The following is a 13,930-nucleotide window of genomic DNA, read 5'->3' as shown; positions in this document are numbered from 1 at the left end:
ACTGACCCGTGCGTGCTGCAGCTGAAACTCCACTATGGCCTGCTGCTGCTCGCACAGTCTGTCCAGCATGTGCAAGGTGAAGTTCCACCTGGTGGGCACGTCGCATATGAGGCGGTGAGCGGGAAGGACGAAGTTACGCTGCAGCGCAGACAGGCGAGCAGCGGCAGGAACAGAATTATAAAAGGTTTTGTTTGGTCACTGGGCTCAGGGCAGGGTAAAACGATTGTGCCCTGCACCCACACAACTATTTCTAGGTAGATCGCTGAGTTAGATTCTCTCCTATTCTCTCCCTGAAATCACCAGCTGCAACCTCTCCCTACGCTAATCAGAGCAGAGTGACGGGCGGCGCTATGTGACTCCAGCTTAAATAGAGGCTGGGTCACATGGTGCACTGGCCAATCACAGCCATGCCAATAGTAGGCATGGCTGTGATGGCCTCTTGGGGCAAGTAGTATGATGCTTGTTGATTGGCTTCAAAAAGCACCAAGAAAGCGCTGAACACCGAACCCGAACCCAGACTTTTACGAAAATTTTCTGGTCCGGGGTCCAAAAATCCCAAAGTTTGGTACGAACCCAAACTTTACAGTTCAGGTTCGCTCAGCTCTACTCATCTTGTTTCCAGGTTAGAGGCCGTATCTCATCTTGTATCCAGGTTAGAGGCGAAACATCAGGGTCCTAGAGCCTCCTCTAAGCTGTACAGTTTCCCCAGTGATCTTCTCGTTTCCTATATTATTACAATATCTTATATTTTTCATCATTACAATCACACATAGGAAGGTTCATTCTAGAACTCCTCCTTGGGGTGAGATTTAGTGTTGAGCAAAATGAAGCATCTGAAGCGGAATTTGGTCCAAAGTTTTGGAAACCTTTGATTCTAAATGAATCCAAATTTCCTTGCACTTCATTGTAATGAATCAGTTTCCTAAAATGGCATCTGCAAGTGTTATAAAGTGAAAGAAAGCGTAGAGGAGACAAACCCAGGAACACAAGATCACCCATAATGCCATGCAGAAAGCCAATCTGCAGGTAGCCACCCCCTGTGATGTCACAGCCCTATAAAACCCACATCCCATGGAGTCGCCAACATTCTACTATAAGATGTGAGAAGACGCTCGTGCATTAGGGACATTGTTGCTGCAAACTGTTAACAGAGAGTGTAGGACATTATTGGAGAGGGAGACTGCAGGGTTAGTGCAGAGGGAGGGCAGGGAGAGGGCAGTATTAGTGCAGAGGGAGGGCAGGGAGACTGCAGGGAGAGGGCAGGGAGACTGCAGGGAGAGGGCAGAGAGAGGGCAGGGAGAGGGTAGGGAGACTGCAGAGAGAGGGCAGGGAGAGGGCAGGGAGATTGCAGGGAGAGGGCAGGTAGACTGCAGAGAGAGTGCAGGGAGAGGGCAGGGAGACTGCAGGGAGAGGGCAGGAAGAGTGTAGGGAGAGGGCAGGGAGACTGCAGGGGGGGCATGGAGACTGCAGAGAGAGTGCAGGGGGATGGCAGGAAGAGGGCTGGGAGAGGGCAGGGAGACTGCAGGAAGAGGGCAGGGAGAGGGCAGGGAGACTGCAGGAAGAGGGCAGGAAGAGGGCAGGAAGAGGGCAGGGAGAGGGCAGGGGAGGGCAGGGAGACTGCAGGGAGACGGCAGGAAGAGGGCAGGAAGAGGGCAGGGAGAGGGCAGGGTTAGTGCAGAGGGAGGGCAGGGAGACTGCAGGGAGAGGGCAGGGAGAGTGCAGGGAGACTGCAGGAAGAGGGCAGGGGGAGGGCAGGGAGAGTGCAGGGAAACTGCAGGGAGAATGCAGGGAGAGGGCAAGGAGAGTGCGTAGGAGGGCAGGGAGACTGCAGGGAGAGCGTGAGAAACTGCTGAACTACAGACTCTGCTACAATCCCACTCCCGCACCACCTCTTCGTCTCATGCCCTCTCTGTTGGTGTCCCGCAAGGCTCTGTCCTAGGACCCCAGCTCTTCTCAATCTACACTTTTGGCCTGGGACAGCTCATAGAGTCCCATGGCTTTCAGTATCACTCCTATGCTGATGACACACAAATCTACCTCTCTGGTCCAGACATCACCACCCTACTATCAAGAATCCCACAATGTCTATCTTCTATATCATCCTTCTTCGCCTCTCGCTTTCTTAAACTTAACATGGATAAGACAGAATTCATAATCTTTCCCCCATCTTGTTCAACCCCCCCAACAGACCTATCTATCACGATCAATGGCTGCACATTATCCCCAGTCAACAAAGCCCGCTGCCTTGGAGTGACCTTACATTCTGCCCTTTCCTTCCGACCGCACGTCCAAGCCCTTTCCACCACCTGCCGCCTCCAACTCAAAAACATCTCCCGCATCCGCGCTTTCCTTAACTTTGAATCTGTGAAAATGCTCGTACATGCCCTCATTATCTCCCGCCTAGACTACTGCAACATTCTCCTCTGTGGCCTTCCATCTAGCACTCTCGCACCCCTCCAATCTATCCTCAACTCTGCTGCCCGACTAATCCACCTCTCACCTTATTACTCCTCTGCCTCTCCCCTCTGCCAATCCCTTCACTGGCTTCCCATTGCCCAACGAATTCACTTCAAAGTACTAACCAAAAAAGACAAGGTGGCATTAGCAGGAGGTGCTCAAACCCACATGCAGTCGTGCATATATATAGGGGAGCAAATCCTGCACTTCAAAGTACTAACAAACACATACAAGGCGTCCATAACCTGTCCCCTCCCTACATCTCTGAGCTACTTTCCCGATACATCCCCACACGCACTCTCCGTTCCTCACAAGACCTCCTTCTCTCCTCTCCTCTCCTCTCATCGCCTCTTCCCACAATCGACTCCAAGATTTCTCCCGTGCACCCCCCATACTCTGGAACTCGCTGCCCCAACATATCAGACTCTCACCTACAGTGGAATCCTTCAAAAGAAACCTGAAAACCCACCTCTTCAGACAAGCCTACAACCAGTGACCCTGCTGCCTCTATACCGCCATGACCAGCTTCACCCGCACCTACTGTGTCCTTCTCCCATACCATGTAGATTGTAAGCCCTCACGGGCAGGGCCCTCCCTCCTTCTGCACCAGTTTGTAACTCATCTTGTTTATTTATGATTAGTGCAATTGTCTGTTATGTATGTGCACCGCTTATCATATGTACAGCGCTATGGAAGGAATGTCACTTTAATAATAAATAATAATAATTTATCACCATCTACATAACTGTGCAGTGCACCAAGAGTCAGGATTACAGGCCACTGTTACTTTTAACGTGACTTATAGCGATTCATGATAAATTAATTCGTAACAAATCAAATTTCTTGACGAATTTCTGTGAAGCTGCCAAATCGAATTTTTAAAAAAATCTTCAGTGAGTTTTTTTTTTTTATCAATTAATGGATATAGATTCGCTGTACACTACTTATAGAGGCTGAAGGATTGGCCTGGTCGGTTTAGGAATATTTAGTTTTCTTCTTGTGGTTTTATCGATAACTGTGGCATTTTCTTTCAGGTTTTTGCCCAAAAAATTGGATATTATTTGGAAAAACATGTTTACTCTTTTCTGAAAAGGCTGAAACATGGAAGGAAAGTAAAACATTTTGTGAAACCAAAGAGTCTCATATGATAGTCGTACAAAAAGAGGATGCTGCACTGAAGGTACAGTCCGTGGAGTCTCTTGTCTATTGGTCGTTGCACATTGAATTCCAGATTATAAATGTAACTGAATAAATAAACTGCACATTGAAACAAAAATCTAAATTGTCAAAAACAAAGAAAATGTTCCCTGCAGCGCTGTATACAGGAAACAGCAAATAAAAATGAACACTAACACAAACCTAGCACCGAGTATAATCTCGCACCGACTGTAGTCGAATATTAACTGTAACCTAATACTAACTGTAACCCAATACTGACTGTAACCTAATACTGACTGTATCCTAATACTGATTGTAACCTAATACTGACTGTAACCTAATACTGACTTTATCCTAATATTAACTGTAACCTATTACTGACTGTAACCCAATACTGACTGTATCCTAATACTGACTGTATCCTAACACTGACTGTATCCTAATACTGACTGTATCCTAACACTGACTGTAACCTAATACTGACTGTAACCTAATACTGACTTTATCCTAATATTAACTGTAACCTAATACTGACTGTAAAGTAATACTGATTGTAACCTAATACTGTCTGTAACCTAATACTGACTGTATCCTAATACTGACTGTATCCTAATACTGACTGTAACCTAATACTGACTGTAACCTAATACTGACTGTATCCTAATACTGACTGTAACCTAATACTGACTGTATCCTAATACTGACTGTATCCTAAAACTGATTGTATCCTAATACTGTCTGTAATCTAATACTGACTGTAACCTATTACTGACTGTAACATAATACTGACTGTAACTTGTAACGGACCGTTTCAGCAGACAAGGGGTTAAAATCCGTTTAGGCGATATGCCCCTTTCTGAGAGACAGGCACAGCTACTGCAGAACACCAACCTCCCGAACTGGATACAAAATAGCACTCCAAACTGGAACCTCGCGAATAGCTGCTAGCAGACGAACAGGAAAAGCATACAATCAGCTTACACTCCTGGCAATCAGTTTCTAACAGCATACAGGGAATCCCCCCAATAACGTGACAAGGCTCCGTGTTGAGGGTCAAGCAGTGGTCTGTGAGTTAAAATGGCCGCTATCTATTGTTCTCACCATGTGCTTCATCCATTGTTCTCACCATGGGAATAGTAAAATCCAAGCAAGTAAGGCAAATGATGCAATCCAGGGACAGAGGGCTCAGTCCCAAGTGCCTTAAGACCCAATAACTTAAGGGACCATAATCCCAGGGCAGGAGGCTGGCAAACAGCCCCCTCCAAAACACCGTGGTGAGGTTGGTTTCGCCACACATCTCCCCCTCCCAGGGAAGACTAACCAGATACCTGACCTCACGCCGGTCGGTACCTGAGTTAGTCTGGCAGCCCACCCACAACCCAATACTGGACCTGCTGAATTCAGTAGCCTGTCTCTGTCCAGTGAATCCACCAAGGTTATATTGGTAGCTGGTACTCCCGGTCTCTGAGTTGCTCCCTGGCTTGGAGTGGAGGTTGCTTTGTGGGCAGGGATCAGCGGTACTCTGCCCTGGTACCATCGCTACCACGGAAGAAGCCTGGTTGGAGTCTGGTTGTTGGAGGGGGAGACCGACTGTCTCTGCTCCAAATACAGTGTCCTACTGCTGGGGAAAGGAGACTGGGCTCTCTATTCCCTGCTGGACACTCTGCCGCTGGGGGACAGGACCGACTGTCTCTGCCCCCTGTAACTCCGACTGCCGCTGGGGAATGGAGTCTGGGCTCCCAATTCCCAAACAATCATGCTGCTGCTGGGGGGCAGGAACAACTACCTCTGCCCCCTGTAACTCAGCCTGCCGCTGGGGAGGGAGGCCATTGCTCTCCTCTCCCTGCATTTCACACTGCCGCTGTGGAGTGGAGACTGGGCTCCCTCTGTCCCGCAACTGTAACTTCCGATGGAGGTCCACCCAACGTGGCAGCTGACCGCCACCTTCTGCCCGGTATAGTAGGGTCTTGAACACTAGACTCACGAACTTCACGTATTTCTCAGCCTAATACTGACTGTAACCTAATACTGACTGTAACCTTATACTGACTGTATCCTAATACTGACTGTAACCTAATACTGACTGTATCCTAATACTGACTGTATCCTAAAACTGACTGTATCCTAATACTGACTGTAACCTAATACTGACTGTATCCTAATACTGACTGTATCCTAAAACTGACTGTAATCTAATACTGACTGTAACCTAATACTGACTGTAACCTAATACTGTCTGTAATCTAATACTGACTGTAACCTAATACTGTCTGTATCCTAATACTGACTGTAACCTAATACTGACTGTATCCTAATACTGACTGTATTCCAATACTGACTGTAACCTAATACTGACTGTATCCTAATACTGACTGTAACCTATTACTGACTGTAATCTAATACTGACTGTATTCCAATACTGACTGTAACCTAATACTGTCTGTATCCTAATACTGACTGTAACCTAATACTGACTGTATCCTAATACTGACTGTATTCCAATACTGACTGTAACCTAATACTGACTGTATCCTAATACTGACTGTAACCTAATACTGACTGTAACCTATTACTGACTGTAATCTAATACTGACTGTAACCTATTACTGACTGTAATCTAATACTGACTGTAACCTAATAATGACTGTAACCTATTACTGACTGTAATCTAATACTGACTGTATCCTAATACTGACTGTAACCTAATACTGACTGTAACCTAATACTGACTGTATCCTAATACTGTCTGTAACCTAATACTGACTGTAACCTAATACTGACTGTAACCTAACACTGACTGTAACCTAATACGGACTGTATCCTAATACTGACTGTAACCTAATACTGACTGTAACCTTATACTGACTGTAACCTAATACTGACTGTAACCTATTACTGACTGTAATCTAATACTGACTGTAATCTAATACTGACTGTAACCTAATACTGACTGTAACCTTATACTGACTGTAACCTAATACTGACTGTAACCTATTACTGACTGTAATCTAATACTGACTGTAACCTAATACTGACTGTAACCTATTACTGACTGTAATCTAATACTGACTGTATCCTAATACTGACTGTAACCTTATACTGACTGTAACCTAATACTGACTGTAACTAAATACTAACTATAACCTTTCACTGACTTTAAAGTAACCCTTACTGTAACCTTGTCCTAACTGTAATTTTAACACTGACGGTAATCTGACATATTCTGTATTCTGACACCTTACCCTAATACTGACCTGTACTATAGGACTAAGGCTACATGCACACAACCGTGTGCCCCTCGTGGCAGGGGCATAGCTAATGGCTCATGGGCCCTGGTGCAAGAGTTCAGCTTGGGGCCCCCCTTTCCTCAGTGCTTTGTGGCCAGGGGCAGGAAGCACAAGGCCTTCGTGCTGCCCGAGGCAAAAATTGAAATGTCACCCCCTTGAGCCAGAGGTGTAACTTGACCAGCATGCACTTTCTATAATACTGGTGTCTTCTTATGCACCACAAGGGTCTTTGGGCCCCTCAGGCTCCTAGGCCCGGTAGCGACTGCTACCTCTGCACCCCCTATAGCTACGCCTCTGCCCCGTGGCCTTATTGCGGCCCGCTTACAGCGGGTCTGCAATACACGGGCATCGGCCGTGTGCATTCTGCATCACAGATCGCGGACCCATTCACTTGACCGGGTCCGCAATCACGGAGATGCGGAACGGAGGCATGGATCGGAACCCAACGGAAGCACAATGGAGTGCTTCCGTGGTGTTTCTGGCCGTGCCTCCGCACCGCAAAAAAGTAGCGCATGTACTGGACCGTCAGATGCGGATCGCGGACCCCATTCAATTGAATTGGTCCGTGATCTGCATGCGGCAGCCCCACGGTCTGCGCGGGCACGGAGCCCTAATGTTCGTGTGTAGCCTAACACGTGATTTATTCTTCATGGAGAATGCCGTAGAAAATAAGAAAAATAAGAAAAAGTGTTGGAATTTTTTCATCCCACCTTCCAAAAAACTGAATAATAAGTTGTATGCGCCCCAAAATTGTACCAAATGTTACCCACAAAAAGGCGAACCTCAGATGGAAGAAGAGGTTATGGCCGCGGATTACTTTGGCTTTCAGGATTCAGGACTTTTTTCATCCCTCAATATCTTTACAGAGGTTTCTACTAATGACATTTGCCTACCACAGGGATCAGCAACCTTCGGTCTCCAGCTCTTCTTAAACTACAACTCCCAGAATCCTCCTTTCACTGCTTTGGGAGTTACAAGAACAGCCAAGTGTGCATGCTGGGAGTTGTAGTTTTGCATCCAGAGGTTGTTGATCCCGGCCCCTCATGGGTCTCTTTCCCATTTTAACAGTCAAGTTTACAATCAGGAGATTTATTCCGTTCTGAGGAAACAAAGGATGTTGAGCTCAACCCTCCTGGACTGTTCTGGTGATGGACCATTCATTATGGTCCCATACATGTACAGGACTTTGGGTTAAGGGGTTAAACAATTCTTAATACAAATCCAGAGACGGCGGTGAAAGAAAAGCTGCGCCCGTGAAGAATGAAGCATCCAGACCGTCCATCAGTGCAGACAGAAGTGGTCACATCAGAGCCTTCATCTGGAGGGACGTCCATAGGACCCATCTGCCGGGTTACTGGATGCCTGGGTGTGGGCAGTGCCATCAGCTCTACTGTCCATACAATGTACAGAGGCCTGGCCATGGGAAGAGGAGAGCGGTCAGTGGGCCCTATGGATGCGTCTGTGTGAATACAGCCTAACAGGTTACAGTTTTCTGGAACTTGCACCTCTGCCATAACCAGTGTGAACTCTGCTCCTTCTGTTCCTTCCTATATACGTTGTCCCTGTAGGACACTCAGGAGATATAACAGAACAGGCTCCTTAAGGGGCGGACTAGGAACTTAAAAATACTAAAATTGGCCCAATTTTTTAGTCGGGTTCAAATTGATGGAAGGCATGCCAGCAATACCATACTGCAGAGCCAAATACCACAGTCCATCACAAAATGCCGCCAGCAGCACAAAATACATCCCCAAAAACTTCCCCTGTAAGGTCTATGGCCAGTCCGGGTCCTTGGTACAGACAGTGATATGGGCCGCAGGTACTACTGACAGCTCACAGTCACCAGGTTACACCGACCACTTCTCCGTCGCCCCATCCAAAATGTCTTGTCCATGTACAGTATTTCGCTCTTTTCCGTATTTTGACCGTCTCTTTAATCGTCTTTTTCAGGATTTTTTAGCTAAAAAACAAGATTTCTGGGTCGGCAAAGAATTAAAAGGGAATTTTTGGAATCAAGAATGGAAATGGCCAGAATACTATGATCACACGTGAGTCTTCCATCGTCCTCAGTGACACGTAGTGTACCGCACCGAGCCCACACATGATGTCCACAGCTCCTCCTGTCTCACGTCATCCAGCTTGGGCTGTCCACCAGATGTAGGCAGCAGTCCTGTCTCGTCAGGTGTTCTAACTGGATTCAGGATGTCCATGCCCCTGCGTGCGGTCAGCACCTCCCCGGACCCCCACAATACCACGTTATGCAGCTTTCTGTGCAGACAGTTACAGACTCCTTGATAAACTCCTTAATAGTGAAGACTCTTGACTTTCAAATGGCACCAACACCAGGACTCTAACCACGACTGTGGAGTCCTGGACTGTGCGAAGCCAGGGTGTGAACATCATGTACTTGGGTGTAAATGTCCAATTTACTGATGCTGAGATGTTAATGATGTCCTTGGCAGACAAAGGGTTAAACATAACTGGGCTGAGCTCCGTCCTCCTTAGAGGGGTTGTCTAGCCTTTCTTTAGGATAAGCCATCACTAACTGATTGAGGGATGATTGACACCCTCCACCACTACCAATCAGCTCTTCGGGTGGAGCACCGGAACTACAACACCCATCAATATTGTATTGAGGTGAGCTTGGTAATACAGCGCTGCTACCATTGACTTCAGGGAACTACTACCGATGTAACACACCAAAATAATAATGTAGCCGCCCTCAATGGCGCAGGATAGAACATGTAGTACCGCACTGGACCATAGAGAGGCGCCACTAGACAGCACCCAAGTGAAGAACCCATGCTCATGGCTGATGGTCAGTCACCGGTGCCGTATATCAGCTGGGTCTATGACGTTGTATGTTGGGTCTGGTTACAATGGCCCAGGAAAGACCATTGCATGTAGGAAATATTGTCTCCGGAGGCCATTGTAACTTCAGGGACCGCTGTAGTAACCTCTGTCCCTTCAGAGAGAGATCACATCGGGGTTTCTGGTGGATGGAGAGTGACTCTTTGTATGAGCATGAATCCTATAGAGATGAATGGGATGAGCTGAGGGCTCATGTGACACTATCTGCGGCATTACAGACAGTTCTCTCCGTCCTGTCACTGATCCTTCTTGTACTTCGCGCTCACTGACGATCTGATCTCATCTTTTCCAGATATTACAAAAATTGCTGGAAACTACGTAATGGAAAATTAGAAGACCAGAGCTGTGAATACAAGAATAAATGCATCTGTCAAAAGAATCTGCTACTAACGTCTATGAAGACTCACGAAAAGTACAATAAAAAATATTTCAGCTTTTCTTTGTGGGACCTGGAGTATGAATGTAGACGCCCATGATTCTGTTAGATACGTCACACAGCAGGATGCGCCGCGTCACCTCTCCGATTCACAAAATATCAGCATCGAAGAAAAATGCACAAAAATTTCACCAAAAATCGCCAGGAATCTACAATCAGTGACAAAACCTCGAAGGAAAAGAAAGGGAGCAGGACACGTCCTCCAGACTGAGAGACTCCAAAGCATTCAATAATCCAGAATATATAGGGAAAGACTAACCATAACCATGATACATGGAACCGGCCATCATCCTGAATAGTGACATACATGTAACATGTGGAAATCTATCGTCATGGTGACACTCCGTGCCATCCACCATTCTGCTCTCTGTGGTGGGCATGGGCACCAGATCACTGACCTAGTTTCTGCCCGTCTACCAGACTCCTATGTCCCATGCTGTAGGCCACAGTCTGGCTAAAAAGTCTCCGCCTGTGTGTGTATGAGAGAGACTTTTCCCTGCAGGAGTTAATTCCCTTTCTGACCCTGTGCTCAGCTGCCTGACTAATGAGCTCATATATAGCCGTGCTGCTGACCTCGCTTCCTTGCCTGTGCAATGTTCTCTCTACAGATATTTCTAGGTTTTGTCAGCTTGCTAAATTTGTAATAGAGCTATAATGTTTGTCTGCCTGTGTACCTGACCTCTGCCTGATTCTGACCTGCAGCTGCCTGACCCATACCTGTTCACCGTACTGATCCTGTGCCTCCTGCCTGACCTTTTGGATTGCTCCAAAGCCAACTCTGACCATGACCATTACAAAGTACTAGTATTGCTTGTTCCTTTGTTGCCACTGACCAGTATCTCTGATCCCAGTGGGTCAGCAGTCAGCTACACCAGGATGATTCCAAGAGGTGGTGGCCTGGTGGTCCCCCTACAGCAAAAGCCAGGTCCCTTATAAGGGGTTAAAGGGTGAAAACCAGTGGACTGACAGACTTAGCCTGGTCTTAGCATTAACCCTCACATTTAAATATCTGTACAAATGTGTATCTGTATGTCGGTACATCTGTATACTGATTCATCTGATCATCTAAATACCTGTATGTCTATATGTACACCTGTACGTCTGTATATCTGTACACCTGTATATCTGTACACCTGTACGTCTGTACCGTATATCTGTACATCTGTATATCTTTACCTCTGTATATCGGTATACTTGTACACCTGTATATCTGTATACTGGTTCATCTGATCATCTGTGCATCTAAATAACTGTATGTCTATATGTACACCTGTACGTCTGTATATCTGTACACCTGTACATCTGTACCGTATATATGTATGTCTGTATATCTGTGCACCTGTATATCTGTACACCTGTATATCTTTACCTCTGTATATCGGTATACTTGTACACCTGTATATCTGTATACTGGTTCATCTGATCATCTGTGCATCTAAATACCTGTATGTCTGTATGTATACCTGTATGTCTGTACCGCATATCTGAACATCTGTATATTTTTATACCTGTATATATGTACGCCTTTAAGTCTGTGTATCTGTCCTCACGTACGTCTGTATATCTGTACACCTATATATATGTACACCTTCACGTCTGTATGTCTGTACACCTATATATATGTACACCTTCACGTCTGTATGTCTGTACACCTGTATATATGTACACCTTCACGTCTGTATGTCTGTACACCTGTATATATGTACACCTTCACGTCTGTATGTCTGTACACCTGTATATATGTACACCTTCACGTCTGTATGTCTGTACACCTGTATATATGTACACCTTCACGTCTGTATGTCTGTACACCTGTATATGTGTACACCTTCACGTCTGTATGTCTGTACACCTGTATATATGTACACCTTCACGTCTGTATGTCTGTACACCTGTGTGTATGTACACCTTCACGTCTGTATGTCTGTACACCTGTGTATATGTACACCTTCACGTCTGTATGTCTGTACACCTGTATATATGTACACCTTCACGTCTGTATGTCTGTACACCTGTATATATGTACACCTTCACGTCTGTATGTCTGTACACCTGTATATATGTACACCTTCACGTCTGTATGTCTGTACACCTGTATATATGTACACCTTCACGTCTGTATGTCTGTACACCTGTATATATGTACACCTTCACGTCTGTATATCTGTACACCTGTATATATGTACACCTTCACGTCTGTATGTCTGTACACCTGTATATATGTACACCTTCACGTCTGTATGTCTGTACACCTGTATATATGTACACCTTCACGTCTGTATGTCTGTACACCTGTATATATGTACACCTTCACGTCTGTATGTCTGTACACCTGTATATATGTACACCTTCACGTCTGTATGTCTGTACACCTGTATATATGTACACCTTCACGTCTGTATGTCTGTACACCTGTATATATGTACACCTTCACGTCTGTATGTCTGTACACCTGTATATATGTACACCTTCACGTCTGTATGTCTGTACACCTGTATATATGTACACCTTCACGTCTGTATGTCTGTACACCTGTATATATGTACACCTTCACGTCTGTATGTCTGTACACCTGTATATATGTACACCTTCACGTCTGTATGTCTGTACACCTGTATATATGTACACCTTCACGTCTGTATGTCTGTACACCTGTATATATGTACACCTTCACGTCTGTATGTCTGTACACCTGTATATGTGTACACCTTCACGTCTGTATGTCTGTACACCTGTATATGTGTACACCTTCACGTCTGTATGTCTGTACACCTGTATATATGTACACCTTCACGTCTGTATGTCTGTACACCTGTATATATGTACACCTTCACGTCTGTATGTCTGTACACCTGTATATATGTACACCTTCACGTCTGTATGTCTGTACACCTGTATATATGTACACCTTCACGTCTGTATGTCTGTACACCTGTATATATGTACACCTTCACGTCTGTATGTCTGTACACCTGTATATATGTACACCTTCACGTCTGTATGTCTGTACACCTGTATATGTGTACACCTTCACGTCTGTATGTCTGTACACCTGTATATATGTACACCTTCACGTCTGTATGTCTGTACACCTGTATATATGTACACCTTCACGTCTGTATGTCTGTACACCTGTACAGTACGTCTGTCTGTCTGCAGCATCCAGTAGTAGACGTACATGTACAGGCATTCTCTGGTGTTTCCACAGCTTTCATAGAAGTGCATTTGGATGCAGCAGCCGGTGACGCCCCAATCGGACAGGGACGGGTTTGGGGGCCCCATTCTGAACATACAGCAGGTGCAGGGCCCTGAGAGGTGACTGACTTCCATGATGTACTGTGTATCCTGTGGTGTCAGTGATCGGAATAGCTTTGCCTTCATTTCTTCAGGATGGAATGAAACGAGATGTCCTATCAGCGTTGTGCGTTTCTTCTATCATTGTGCAACTAACTTGTGACATCACTGCACCGGGCGCTAAGACTATGGGGACTGAGATTTGTTTATTATATGTTTTATGACTTTTAATAAAAAAAGTTTTATGTTTTAACCATTTTTGCCATCATTTTTGCCCCATGTAGAAGTTTTCCATTTCTGTAATTCATTCGCCTGTATAACCGCTGTAGGGATTTGCTCTGGTAGGCAGGGTAAGCGGACGCAATACAGAGGCAAGACCACGGTTGAAAAGCAAAAGTTCAGTGTTTATTTACACAAAACGGGAGAA

At 45.6% G+C, this 13,930-nt stretch overlaps 1 protein-coding gene across 2 annotated transcripts in view; it reads left to right on the top strand.

Moving 5' to 3' along the window:
* LOC122922366 (C-type lectin domain family 4 member A-like) overlaps positions 1-12,293 on the top strand; it is a 45,539-nt gene extending 33,246 nt beyond the window's left edge. Inside the window, exons 2-4 of one of the 2 annotated variants that reach the window (XM_044272954.1) lie at positions 3,492-3,637; positions 8,853-8,950; positions 10,066-12,293. In XM_044272954.1, the coding sequence (XP_044128889.1) occupies positions 3,492-3,637; positions 8,853-8,950; positions 10,066-10,249 (428 nt within the window). In that variant the 3' untranslated portion in view covers positions 10,250-12,293. The remainder of the gene's footprint in view (positions 1-3,491; positions 3,638-8,852; positions 8,951-10,065) is intronic. The other variant, XM_044272955.1, reaches the window with a different exon arrangement.
* The last annotated feature ends 1,637 nt before the right edge of the window (positions 12,294-13,930 follow it).

Source organism: Bufo gargarizans, unplaced genomic scaffold, assembly GCF_014858855.1.
Source record: "Bufo gargarizans isolate SCDJY-AF-19 unplaced genomic scaffold, ASM1485885v1 fragScaff_scaffold_288_pilon, whole genome shotgun sequence".
NCBI lineage: Eukaryota > Metazoa > Chordata > Amphibia > Anura > Bufonidae > Bufo > Bufo gargarizans.
This window is presented reverse-complemented; position numbering and strand designations above follow the sequence as displayed.